General features: G+C 40.0%; 1 protein-coding gene across 14 annotated transcripts in view; it reads right to left on the reverse strand.

Moving 5' to 3' along the window:
• Positions 1-4,645: 4,645 nt before the first annotated feature.
• The window catches only part of snx13 (sorting nexin 13), a 206,626-nt gene continuing 196,780 nt past the window's right edge, over positions 4,646-14,491 (reverse strand). For all 14 annotated transcript variants that reach the window (XM_069913813.1, XM_069913808.1, XM_069913812.1 and 11 more), the window contains 4 exons: positions 8,644-8,789; positions 7,285-7,353; positions 7,085-7,197; positions 4,646-6,577 (listed from right to left, as the gene is read on the reverse strand). In XM_069913813.1, coding sequence (XP_069769914.1) covers positions 6,330-6,577; positions 7,085-7,197; positions 7,285-7,353; positions 8,644-8,789 — 576 coding nt within the window. In that variant the 3' untranslated portion in view covers positions 4,646-6,329. The remainder of the gene's footprint in view (positions 6,578-7,084; positions 7,198-7,284; positions 7,354-8,643; positions 8,790-14,491) is intronic.

The following is a 14,491-nucleotide window of genomic DNA, read 5'->3' on the forward strand; positions in this document are numbered from 1 at the left end:
ATCTGTCCTGGAGCCTCCACATTGAAGCAATCACAAAGAAAGCTTGCCAGTGGCTATACTTTGTGAGGCGTCAGAAGAGATTCAGTATGTCACCAAAAACTCTCGTAAACCTCTACAGGTGTACCATGGAGAGCATTCTGGCGAGTTGCCTCACTGTTTGGTATGGAGGCGCAAACTCTCAGGACAAGAATAAACTCCAGAGGGTTGTTAACTCGGCCTGCAATATCACAGGTGCAAGACTTCACTTTATTGAGGACATCTACATGAGGTAGTGTCTTTAATAAAAAGCAGCTTCTAACCACCCAGGCCATGCCCTTTTCACTCTGCTACCATTGGGGGTAAAAGGTACAGGAGCCTAAAGACGAGCACTCAACAGCACAAGGATAGCTTCTTCTCCGCTGCCATCAGATTCCTGAATAATCAATGAATCAAAGACACTGCCTTACTTTTCATGCCCTACTATTTTTCATTTTTTTTTTATTGATAGTAATGTTGTAAGATGGTTATATGAATGTTTGCTCTGTGATGCTACCACAAAACACAATTTCATGAATTGTTCATGACAATAAATTCTGATACTGATATGAGAAGTGAAGGCTTATTTCATGCCAACTAAAACATTAAGAGTAGCCTGGCAGGGATCTTTAAGATTATGAGGGGTTTGCCTACTTGTAAAATGACCAGTAGAAAGTATAAACAATTCAGGGATAAATCAAGTACATTTAAAATATGGAAATTGTCCAAAGCCTTTTAAAATAGTAATTGAGATAGTGAGTTAACAAAGGACTATGAGATAGAATGGAACAGATTAAGAAAAATATACAGCCTTAATGGGTGGAGTCTTTTTTTCAGGGATGCTGAAATTTCCTTGTCCTCTTAATCCTTCAAAACACATTTTGATAATCAAGTTGCATATGCATTTTAGACTACTTTATGTGTTGAAAATGGCAGCTCAACAAAAAAGTTTTTCTGTAAACTTAATGGCTTATTGTAAGAGATAGAATAATTTTGGTCAAAACATAAACCAAAGCATGCAAGGTTAAGGAATCTGAAATCAAACAATGTTCTTGAAGAAGATAAAGGAAGCAGCAAAGAATACCAACAAGGTATTGGTGGGGGTGGGGAGGGGCTAAAAGGGCTAAGAAAAGAGAATCTCAAGGCATTTTCATGTAGGAAATGAGGATAAAAGAGATAAGGCAGCCAGGGAAAAGGCAGGTCCACTTGAGGACAAGAGATTTATGACTGGAGCCAGAAGTGGGCAAGTCTCCGCGACGTTTGTATTCACCAGTGATATTAATGATGCTGAGATCAAGGAGTGCTATGCTGATATTCTAGGGTTTTAAAGAAGAAAGTCTGCAGATGCTGGGCTCCAATGCAATAGACAAACATGCTGGAGAAATTAAACATTCCAGGTCACGTTGATGTTGAGGATACAGTTTAAAAAAGAATAAACTCAGCAAGTCCCCAGGGCTTGATGGAATCTATCCCAGAATACTGAGACAAGGGAAAAGATTGCTGGTATCACAGTATCCAATTGTTAGGGCCTTGATAATATTCTGGTTTTCTCTTTGCTGAGCACAAGGTGGAAAATTGCCAGCTTTGTTCCTTTACTTAAGGCTAATAGGCTTAATGCACGGAATTATGAGGCTATAAGTGTTACATTGAATAGTAGGGTAGTTATTGGGAAAGATTCTTCAGGACAAGATTTACTCACATTTGGCAAAGTATAGACTTGTTGGGAACAGTCAGCATGGCTTTGTGCAAGGGATGTACGGTTTCATTTTTCTCTTTTGAAGCGAGATGAAGACGATTGCTCGGGAAGGGCATGTTGTCTACGCAGAGTTTTGAAAGGCATTTGACAAGGATCCTCATGGTAGAATTGGTCATAGAAGATGTTTTTTTTAAAACTGACTGGAGGTCAGTGGCATTCTAAAAGGATCAGTACAGGGTCTTCTGCATTTTGCAATAGGTATTCATGATTTAGCTGAAAACCGCAGTAGTCTGAAGAGCAAGTCTGCAAGTGAGATCAAAATTGGTGATCATTGACAAGGAGGAAAATTATCGAAGGATACAGCAGTATCTAGATTCGTTGGAAGTCTGGGTGGATAAACTGTACGACTCAGGAAGCATGAAGTAATTCTTTTTGGAGAGGTCAAATGCAAGAGGAAAATGTACTGTAAATATCTAGACCTTTTGAAGCATTGATGCATAAAGGGAGTTAGGGTGCAAGTTCCTGGCTCCCTAAAAGAGGGAACATAAGACAGCATATGACAATTGCCTAGGAATAAGGAGTGGTTAGAGAAACTTAGAGAACCAAAGGCAAATGAGTGACCGGATATAAATATATAAAATTGAGATGCACAGATAGGGTCTTTTTCCCCTGGGTGGAATTGTCAAATATTATAGACCATATATTTGAAGTTTTGAAGATGATATTTTTCTTAAAGATACAAAGAGAATGGTTGCTGTCAGAGAGGTGGTAGACATAGATCTTAATAACATTTATGAAGCATTTAGAAAGAATGAACAGATAGAGAATAGAGGTACACGGACCATCTACTTTCTAATAGGATGTTAAACGGTGGGCTGAAGGTCCATTCTACCGCCACAGAAATAATAAACAAACAGTATTTACATACCTGGGATACAGTACTTTAAACCCACTTTATAGAAATTATATCGAACAGGGAGAGGGGGTGGTGGTTAGGTAGAAATATCCTCGTACATAATTACAAATCAGTTCAATAAACATAAAATGACAAGTAATCTCAATTATCTCAGTATTATCAACAGGAAATGCAAATTTAATTTGTGCTGTTAGTCTGTACTTTGCATTCATTGGTCACGTATCATCCAATGTCTACCTTTGAGGGGCTATGCACACACATTTCTAGGTAACTACACTCAAACTTGGTTGTTTTGAGTTTGTTTACAGTAGTATCTCATTGGCGGAGACATCGCCGGACTGCCGTGACTGACCAGTCGTGGCAGCTCAGGTGACCAAAACACAGCTTGCGTTCTCACCAAGGTGACGTTGCCGCAACCTCTCCGCGGCATTGCCGCGACCTCTCCTCAGTCTCCTTGTGTCCAGCAGGTCGCGGCGATGTTGCGGAGACATTGCAGAGAGGTTGTGGAGACGTTGCAGAGAGGTCGTGGAGATGTCTCCCCAGTCGCGGACAACATTAGTTGCAGCAACTGATGGAGACATCGCGGAGACCTGCTGAAGACTGGAACAAGTCTCCAGAAAAATCGAACCTGTTTGATTTTCCAGCGACTCCCTGGAGCCACAGCTAGTCTCCGCAACCAGGAGACTCGAGTCGCCAGCAGGTCTCCACCTAGTCTCCAGCCCAGTGAGATAGGCCCTTAAGGAAAGAAATGTAGCAATTTAACCAGATTAAAATTCATCCAAACATTGTGACAAAAGGCCATTGTCTCTTTAAATTTTGAATTTTATTTGCATTAAACAGAAGCTTTCAGATTCCTTCGGAATAAAATGTTCCATCAATATATCACTGAATAATGCATTATTGCAGTGGTCATAGAAGCAGTATTTTTATCAAATTACATTTTCCCAATTTCCACTAATTAATCTAGATATGTTTATCTAATCAATGTTTAACACCCATGTCTGCCCGTCATCCAAAAAGCACAGGACACAAAAATGCCGATGAACTTAACAGGTCATGCAGTATCCATGGTATACAACAGGCAGTCAATATTTCAGGCCCAAGTCCTTTTTCTGGTATGTCTAAGGGCTCAGACTCGAAATGTCAAATGAGACCAGCCCACTGCATGCACTGGTCCCTCAGCCGCAGAGCCCCCTCACTAGTCTGCCACCGTAGTCACCGTCCCCACAGGTTGTCTCTTCCACTTCTTCTTAGATGGGGTGTGATCTTCCTGTCCTCTGGTGCCCTGCTCTAGTCCTCCACTTCCCCAGAGTCTGCAGCCCCTCGTGGCTGCTGCCGATTAATAGGCCCCGCCATCTTGGGCACAGTCCCACAGTTGTGAGATTTCAAATAAAAACCCGTCGGTTCCCTCAATGGGCTGTTCAAAGCCTGTTCAGAGCCGACAGCAGTTGACTGGGCAGCTGGACCCCGCCGGGGCACTGCATCTCACTCCCTCACTTCCCGTGAGTCCACACCAGCACTGCAGCTTCTTCTCTACAGTGGTGTCATCTTGATCACATTAAAAATGCCGCCAAATTAAATAATTAATACATTTTGAAAGGGTTTTCTCTTCAACAAATAGTCTTTCTTTAAAATAAACACTAAGTTATGCAGCAGCTCACCTGCAAATACAGAAAAATTATACAATTCACAAAGCCAAAATGGAGCTTTCAAGTTCCTCCTTTCTAATGCTCCCAATTGCAACATTTAAAAGGCACTTTCACAGATTTATGGATAGAAAAGGCTTAGAAGAATATGGACCAAATGCAGGTGAAAGGGACTAGCCTGAAATAACTGTCAACAGAGGCAATTTGGCCGAAGGGTCTGTTCTGTGCTGCTTGACTGACTGTTAAATGCCATCTTTGGGCAGTTTTGTCTGAGGAAGGAAACAAAAGCAATATAAATATTGTATCATTAATGCTGAAGTTTAAAGGTAGAGATAAACTGAATGATTGATGGATACAAAAACAAAGAACATATTTCAATTAATACTTTTATTTAGTGTGATACCTTTTATCTGTCCGATTGAACATTTTAATAGCACAAAGCAAACTCAAATTTAGAGTCCTCTTCAGTCTATTAAAAACCACCAAGACATTCTGATTGACATTTGTTCTTTCATTACAGAAATAAGAAAAGTTGACAGTACAATTAGGCACACTGTTGACACTGTACAATGAAATGCACAAATTCATTAACAGCTATTTACCATGTGCTCTTAGATTCCCCCCCCCCCCCCCGTAGTTTACAAGCCGTGTTTGGATGAGGAAATTTCATCCATGACAAGTGAGTCTTATACAAGGAGTGACAACCGAGACTTTTAAAACAAGTCCTTAAATAAACATGTGCATCAGCAACAAGATGCAAGTTGTTGGGTTAGGAAAACTGCTAAACATACAATTCAAAACATTAAAATTTTTCATTACACAATTTATTTTAATGCATATACGCTAAAGAAAATATTGCACAAAATTAAAATCTCAGTATAAAGTATTGGGTGGGTCTATTTAAATTAGTTTTTTTTAAAATGCAGATATATCAGAATTAAGATTTGGTAATATGCACACTGCATTTTACAAATTATCACTTCCTGACAATTGCAGAAATGGGCACTTTATTTCTGTGGCACAAGTGAAAACCAGCATTCAGAAAAAGTCTGGCCAGATTAAAATGAGAAAACTATTGTTTAGACAGGACATTTAAGGCTAATTTCAATTACACTTGTTAGAGTGGCAACATTATTCTGATCAATCCTAATCAGACAACTCACTTGTTACTTTGGACATTCTGACTTTGAAGTACATTAAAATTTCTGTACATTAAAATCTACAATCTTGTCTGGAGGCTTTACAGTTGTATGAAAATACACGGCTCAGTAATTTCTTGAATAATGGATCAAGTACAGACATGTACACAAAAAACTGCTCTATTCAGCTATTTGGGGAGTGCAGGCATATGGGGTGGAAGATAATCCAAAATTGTGATTCTCTCAGTTCAGTGAACAAGTTTTCATTTTACTCAAATTCCCAATGTACCATTCCTCTTTGTAGGAATGTTTATTTCTTGCTTGAGGATCTTTCACATTTGTAGTGTTTTTATGTTTTTTTTAAACCAATTTCACTTAATGTTCATATTCTCCCAATCATGCAGCTGTTTCGATTTTTGCAGAATTCACCTCCAAACAGGATAAACACCAGTTTCTATTCCAATGCAAATATTTATAATTGTGCTTTGCTCTATCTTTATGCGATATTGCTGCTACTCCCACTAACTGTCTACAAGACAAATTAAAAGATGTATTATTGGTTCTGATGCCAACAAGAAGATGGCCACAAGATGCAGCAGTTGGACCATGCATCAACAGCTCTTCTATTACAAATGAGTGTAAATTTTCTTGATGAACAATGAACATTTAATAAATATAAACCACTTATGATACACAGGGGTAGTATGAGCAAAAAAAGTGCATTAGAAGTCAAACACGGCAGACAATGATGTCTTCCGAAGTCAGCCACTGAGTTATGGCTCTGGAGGCTTGTATGAAGATGGCATTGTAACTGGAACTTGGCTTTCACAACCCCAGAGAAATTGCCAAAACATAGACTGAACAAGAAGGTGCCTAAGATCCTGTCCTCAAGAGCACAGTTTTCAAGCTTGGCAGCGTCACCTCTTTTGAGAGGAAGCAATTTGAGTTGATTGAGACTTTTGCTTGTATTTTTGCATCCGCTGTGATCGTGAATGCAATTTGATGAAAAGCTCACGAAATTTATACTGTGGAAAAAGGGTTTCAAGTAAGCCTTCTAGAAACACATAAACTAATCTTCTGTTCAGTTGGTTATGTTGAAACATCTCAAAGACTCGTAAAATACCCTTGCGTGTGGTTTCAGCTCCAATAATATGTTTTAGCTCATCTGGAGGGGAAAAAAAAATTCAATGAAAGTAGAATCAAGGCAATATTACAACAGAAAAAATTAGTGTACAGTTCAGTCCACAGGATTAATTTAACAATTCCTCTCTTCCTAATAAGCTAAATTTTGAAATAGGAAAATTATCTCTCTGGGCAGCAGGAAAATTCAGTGATGCGTAACATGATTCTATTTGCTTCAACAATGTATGTTATACAACTTAAATATAGAATGCATTTCCCATTCTGCACAACGACCACAGCCTCTCAAACTTGTTTAGCACAAGAAATAGAGTTTGACGGGTGGCACAAAGAATGATGCATTGTTTATTTAAACCCGAGTCCAAATCCATCTCAATGAGGAAGGACTTCTGTTATTCTATGGGAATTCCACTCAGTTCCTAATTTGTATTTAATACCATGTCTCCAATCACCAAAAGCTGATTGAATGTTAACTCAAGCATTCATGCAAAAATAATAAATTGGTCTTCAGAATTAATAAAAAATCTCTTACCTGGCATAATCATTAACATTTTAGTCTTAGCTGCCACTCTTGACCTCATTCTTACAGCTTTTTCCCTGCACGGTGCAGTCTCTGCTAAGATGCCATTGGGCCAAAAAGAATCTCTGCAGGCAAAACAAATAATTATTTTCAAAATGTTATGAAACCAAAATTAATTCAAGAAACATTGATAATTATTTATTGCTAAATACCTGAATCGTTTTACAGTTTCTGCAACTTGTTCTGGCGAAGTCATCCAATCAACATGGTCCACTATTTTTCTAGAAATTGAGAAGTATCAGAATTGAAAACAAAACTTGTCAAGTTATTCTGAAAGATGCAGGTCAATTAATTCATCATCTTCCAGTACCATTTCAGGGGTGCATGATAACTGACCATAGTGTGGTTCCATTCAGTCTGCTTCAATAAAGAATAAGCAGCTTTAAAAGAAACTTTAAGTAAGAATTCAGTAATGCCTGAATTTACTGCAAGATGCAGTTTCTGGCCATTGTTTTTGTTAACCACCAAAGGAATTTGGGAAATACCTTATTTGACAACTATATAATAAAAACGTTTAAATATATTTTTCCTTTGTTTTTTGATACTTTAAGCCAACCCATTTACTAACTTAAAACATTTAATCTTTTATCCTTAATAAACATGGCAATTAGACGTTAACATCACGCTCAATATGTGAAGCGAGCGATTGAAGCCAAATATATTTGAAATATTCTATTTTCCAGAATCCCAGAAGCAATTGACCATGAGGTTTATTAATTTAATGTAGGAGATAAAATGTAAATTGGGTGCATTAGAAAATAGAGGCACGTCTAGGCCACGATCCCAGACTTACCTTTGACAAACGTCTTTATGTATAATCAGATTTTAACAACAGTCAAACTATGAAAGCACCATTCATAAACAACATGAAAATATAACATTTAAAAATCAAAACAAGCTAAATGCACAAAAGAAAATCAGGTAAACTTCAATTAACTATAAAATATAAATGATCTGAAACAAACTGGCCTTCATGCAGCCGTGAACCAAATGGAGTTTGCTGAATCTTATCTAACCCAGCATATTTTCAGTGGACAGACCTCCCATCACAAATGATAGGAAACTGCAAATGGCTGCTGCTCCATCACAAGCAATCAGAATGTCAGCAACAAGGAAGTTTGGCACTGGTAAGATTGCACAAGGGGATTCTGATTGCCAATATGGCCCTCCCTCCAAAGCAGTTCCATGCCCTTGAAAGTACTGGTGTGCCGGGGGTGGGGTGATGGCAAGGAGGAAACAAAACAAGCAGTGAACACAAATGTGAACTAAATTACAAGAACCTTTTTATAAAAATTGCTATGGATAATGTTGCTTCTTCCTGACAGGACAGCAACTCTTACTACATCAACATAGTAAAAACAGCATTTCGCAGAACTAAACACTATTACAGAAATTCTATTTTTCTTGAGTTTCATTACATAACACCTATTACACTAACTGTAAGATTGAGATTAAAGAGGATACGCATCAATTTATTGCATTAAAAATTGAGACAATTTGGTGTCACAAACCTGTTGATCGTGTCTCCATAGGTAGCTCGGATAAGCTGCTGAAGCAAGTTTTTGATGTTCCTTCTTAACCAATGATTTCTTTCTTTCAAGTCAAATACTTCATCCATGAGCAACAGCATAACTCTCAGAGGAATATTATCATCAACCTGTAAAAGGTTTCAAGATAGCTAAGCATACAATCTTGATTTACATTCAAAACATCTTGATAATTATGAATTAGAGATTTATGTACACTTGTGAAATGGTTATTAATTCTTAAGAACCAGAAAATATTACAGCACAGAAACAGGTCTCTTCGGCCCTTCTAATCTATGCCGACCATTTTTCTCCTAGTCCCACTGACCTGCACACAATCCATAGGCCTCCACACATCTCCAATCCATGTACCGGTCTAAATTCCTCTTAAATGTTAAGATTGAGCCTGCATATGGAAGCTGGTTCCACACCCCCACAACTCTCTGTGTGAAGTTCCCCTTCATGTTCTCCCTAAACTTTTCCCCTCTTACCCATCATCCATGTCCTCTGGTTTATTTCTCACCTACCCTTAGTGGAAAATGCCTACCTACATTTACATTGTCCACCCCCCCCCCTTCATTTTAAATATTTCTATCAAATCTCTCGTCATTCTTCTACGCTCCTGTTTCACCTTTCCTTGTAATTCAGTTCCTTAAGTCCAGGCAACATCCTAGTAACTCTCTGCACTCTATCCTATTGATAACTTTCCTGTAGTTAGGTGACCAAAACTGCACACAACACTCCAAATTTGGCTTCACCAATGTCTTATAACATTCCAACTCTTGTACTCAATATTTATGAAGGACAATATGTCAAAAGCTCCCTTTACAACCCTATTCACCTGTGATGCCACTTTCAGAAAATTGTGTACAGTGTCTGTATTCCCAAATCCTTCTGTTCTACCGCTCCCTCAGTGCCTACCATTTACGGTTTTCGTCCTTTCTTGGATTGTCCTTCCATATTGGAACATCTCACATGTCTGCATTAAATTCCATTTGTCATTTTTCAGCCCGTTTTTCCAGCTAGTCCAGATCCCTCTGCAAACTTTGAAAAACTTCTTTGCTGTCCACAATACCTCCAATCTTCATGTCATCTGAAAACTTGGTGATCCAATTTACCACATTATTGTGGTGGAACATGGTACTTTGGGCATGTCCTCACTGGGCTGGGCAGGCTGGCCTACCTTCTGTACCTGTAACCCCTCCCCATAAGATCCCCTCATAAAGGCTGAAAGCCCTAGTCTCCTCCCTCATACCTGCCTTGGACGAGAGCCAGCAGAGGTATGTCTTGATCTTCTGATTAATAAACCCTTTGACTACTTGCTTCGTGTCTGTGAGTGGTCATTGATCACACTACAATTTATTAATCAGAAGTTTAAAGTGCCATGGACAAGACAATCTGACTGGAGAAGCTAAAGATCGATTCAAAGGAACCAGAGGTCTCTGTAAAATTTGTATGTGGCTACTCTGTTTGAAGGCCTACTTGATGCACCATGAAATCACAGCTGATGGTGATCGGTCTGAACTGTTCTTCTCAGTTACGGGCCACCGAGCGTAGCAAATAATTTGTGACCGCACTGGATATGAAAAGGCAGGCCCTACTCAGATAGCAATACGAAGCCCCAAGGAACGCGATGAACATGTGCTTCCAGCTTGGTTCCCAACGCCAGGGTCCGGGAGAGTCTGTCAATGAGGGCCATGCAGGAGCTGGGGGCGAGACTGCAGGTGCCAGGACGTGACTGTGGCAACCTACCAGAAGGAGCTCATCCGCGACGGGCTAGTCACTGGCTTCCACTCTGATCACATAAGGGAATGACTCCTGGAGAAAGGCAATTGGTCCCTACATAAGTGGTGCAGAAGGCCCGAGCGATGGAGATTGCTGAATAGAATGTGGAGGCCTACTCAGTGGGCCACGTGGCTGCGAGAACGGGTGACACTATCTTGGGACTTGGGGCTCCTGACTGCCGCTGCCACCGGTGAGCACATGAGGTGTTACTACTGCGACCAAAGCAAACACCCGCAAAAGTACTATGCAGCCTGTAGCGTGACTTGCTCAAACTGCTGGAGGAAAGGACACTATGCCAGGTATGTCGCTCTAAGCCCCACTCTAGCTGTACCGTGTGTGACAGCTGACCCAACGTCATCGCAGCAGTGACTCGGACAGTGATCTGACATTGGTTTCCATCGTGCTGGACTAGAGTAGACCACACCAGCTTGGGCGATTGATGATGGACATTGAGGTAAACGGCCACACCACTGGCTGCCTGTCCAACATGGGAAGCACTGAGAGCTTCATGCACCCAGGCACAGCCAAATGTTATTCCCTAACTGTGTCCCCAGCCAAGTGAAAGGTAGCACTAGCCTCTAAATCCCTCTCTGTGGAAATCCTCAGATGTACTGTGACACTAACTGTGGGGGGCACAAAATATATTTCAAACTGCAGGTACTGCGAACATGTCCTCACTGGGCTGGGTAGGCTGGCCTGCCATCTGTACCTGTAGCCCCTCCCCATAAGATCCCCAAATAAAGGCTGAGAGCCCTTGTCTCCTCCCTCATAACTGCCTTGGATGTGTGCCAGCAGCTTACAGAGCCACGTCTAGGTCTTCTGATGAATAAAGCCTTTGACTACTTGCTTTGTGTCTGCAAGTGGTCATTGATTGCGCTATAATTATCATCCAGATCATTGACATAGATGACAAACAACAATGGTCTCAGCACTAATCCCTGAAGCAATCATCCACCACTATTCTTTGGCTTCTTCCATCCAAGCCATTGTTGTTGAATTCAGTTCACTACTTCACCATGAACACCTAGCGTCTGAATCTTCCTGACTAAACTCCAATGCAGGACCTTGTCAAAGGCCTTACTAAAGTTCACGTAGACAACATCCATAGCCTTTCCTTCGTCAACTTTCTTGGTAACCTCCTGAAAAAACTCTAAGGTTGGTTAAACGTGACCTACCATGCACAAAGCCATGTCGACTATCCCAAATCAGTCCATGGCTATCTACATAATTGTATATATGCTCTCTTGGAGCACCTTCCAATAATTTACCTACTACTGACATCAGGCTCACCGGCCTATAATTTCCAGGGTTACATTTGGAGCCTTTTTTTAAATAATGGAAGAATGTGAGCTCCCCTCCAATCCTCTGGCACCACAACTGTGGCTAAGGATATTTTAAAAATTTCCACATTAACCTCCCTCAAGGATTGAGGGTGTATCTTGTCAGGCCCTGGGGATTTATCCAACCTTATTTGCTTTAAGACAGTGGTTTTCAAACTGCCCTCTGAAACTCACATTCCACCTTAAGCAATCCTTATGCAATAAGTGCTCTGTGATTAGTAAGGGATTGCTTAAGGTGGTAAGTGAGTGGTACTACTCTAAACCCAATTGTTACTAAAATAATTTGCTTGAGAAAAATTGACGTTGGCCCGTTTCCTTTGGATTATGAAATCGTGCACATAATGAGTCAATTAGGTACGATTGAAACAGTGTTTTTCAAACTTTTTCATTTCCACTCACATACCACCTTAAGCAATCCCTTACTAATCACAGAGCACTTATGGCATAGAGTTTGCTTAAGGTGAAATGTCTGTTTAGGGGGGCATTTTGAAAATCACTGCTTTAAGACAGCAAGCACTTCCTCATCTTTAGGTTCCATGACCACACTGTTTTCCTTACTTCCCATGACTTTGTGGCCTTTTCCTGAGTGAATACTGGTGGAAAAGAAACACATTTAAGATCTCTCTCAGCTCCATATAAATGGACCACTCTGATCTTCAAGGGGACCAATTTTGTCCCGTTCTATCCTTTTGGTCTCTATTTACCTTTACCTGTAGAAACCCTTAGGATTTTCCTTCACATTGTCTGCCAAAACCATCTCATGTCTTCTTTTAGCCTTCCTGATTTCTTTCTTGAGATATTTCTTGCACTTTCTTTACTCTCAAGTACAGTACAACTCTGATTATCCAAAGAGTTGGGGCCAGGCCTGTCGGATAAATATTTTTTTTCAGAGAACTGGTTTTTTTTTTAAAAACAGCCCAGTAGTAGCAGCAAATTACTCGCAACAGTGTTTGAACAACAAACAAAAAAAGGGAAGGCTTTTTAAGCATTAAAATAATGTTTAATTCTCAACCAAAAAAAAATGCTGCTGCCGCCGATCACAGAGACTTCCCACTGAGGCCCCGCTCCTGCTGACAGTCCAAGGTTTCCACTCCTGCCTGGAAGCCCAAGGAACCAGGTCAGTTCATCTCCGAAAAATTGTCGGATAAATGAGGATTTCTGATTTGTTTTGAATATCCTTATTTATATAAATTTTTTTAAAAATTGGATAATTGAGGATTTCGGAGAATCCTATTTCAGATAATTGGAATTGTACTGTACTTAATTTGCTCCATATTGCCTATACCCGTTATATACCTCTCTCTTCTTCTGAACGAGATCCCAAATATCCCTCAAAATTCAAGTCTCCTTATGCTTGCTAACCTTGCCTTTGATCTTGACAGGAACATACAAATTCTGTGCTCTCAAAATTTCACCTTTGAAGGTCCTCCACTTACCTTGGACATCCTTGCCTGAAAACAATTTATCCCAATCTACGCATTCTAGATTCTTTCACATTTCCTCAAAATTGACCTTTCTATAATTTTATTTTCCAGATCAGATTTATTGTCAGAGTACATACATAATATCACATACAACCCTGAGATTCCTTTATCCTGCAGGCGTGGCAGAATTACCACTAATTGGTAGTGCAAAAAAGAAACTGTAGATAGTGTAAACAAACAAAAGAACTGTGAACAGATAATGGATGTAAACAAACAGAGAGGACAAAAGAAAATCAATAAGTGTACAAGTAAACGAATCTCTGATTGAGTTTGTCGATGAGGAGTCTGATGGTGGAGGGGTAGCAACTGCTCTTGAATCTGGTGGTGCAATTTAGAATCTCAACCCGAGGCCCAGACCTACCCTTCATAATTAACTTGAAACTAACAGCATTATGATCACTGGACCCAAAATGTTCCCCTACACATACTTTTGTCACCTGTCCTGTCTCATTCCCAAATACGAGATGCAATATTTCACTCTCTCTATTTGTTATCTCTATATATTGATTTAGAAAACTTTTTTGAACATATTTTGACAAACCCCAAGCCATCCAGCTCTTTTACAGTATTGGAGTCCTAGTCAGTATGTGGAAAATTAAATCTCCTACTATCACAACCTTATGTTTCCTGCAGCTGTCTGGTATCTTTCAACAGATTTACTCTTCCAATTCTCACTGTTGTATAATACAATCCCATGAGTGTGGTCATACCTTTCCCATCCCTCAGCTCCACCCATATGCTCTCAGTAGACAATCCCTCTGGTCTGTCTGAGCACAACTGTGATATTTTCCCTCTCGAGCATTCTGCTTTAGATATGACAGAATGGTGGGTGGGGGATGAAAGGGGAAGGAGTCCACTCCATTCTATCGCGTCGAAAGCAAAGGAAGCCCCAAACAGTGAGCTGCCAGTTCTGCCCTTCCTGAAACCAACTTTCACTGATGGCCAATGTCATAATGCCACATGCCACTCCACACTCTCAGCTTGTCTGCCTTTACTACAATACCCCTTGCATTTGAAATAGATGCACTTTAGAACATTTCCACCACATTCAACCCATTGACTCCTAACATAATATTTTCGCTCCTCTACTCCTGTATCTGCTTTACAAAGGCTATTTATTAAAAATCTACTTGATGTTCTAAGATATCAATAGTTCACTACACCAATGATAGCATCATAATAAATGGAAATACCTCTCTCAGAAAAAGGCTATTTAGTCCACTG

The sequence above is a fragment of the Narcine bancroftii genome, chromosome 1, assembly GCF_036971445.1.
Source record: "Narcine bancroftii isolate sNarBan1 chromosome 1, sNarBan1.hap1, whole genome shotgun sequence".
Taxonomy (NCBI): Eukaryota; Metazoa; Chordata; class Chondrichthyes; order Torpediniformes; family Narcinidae; genus Narcine; species Narcine bancroftii.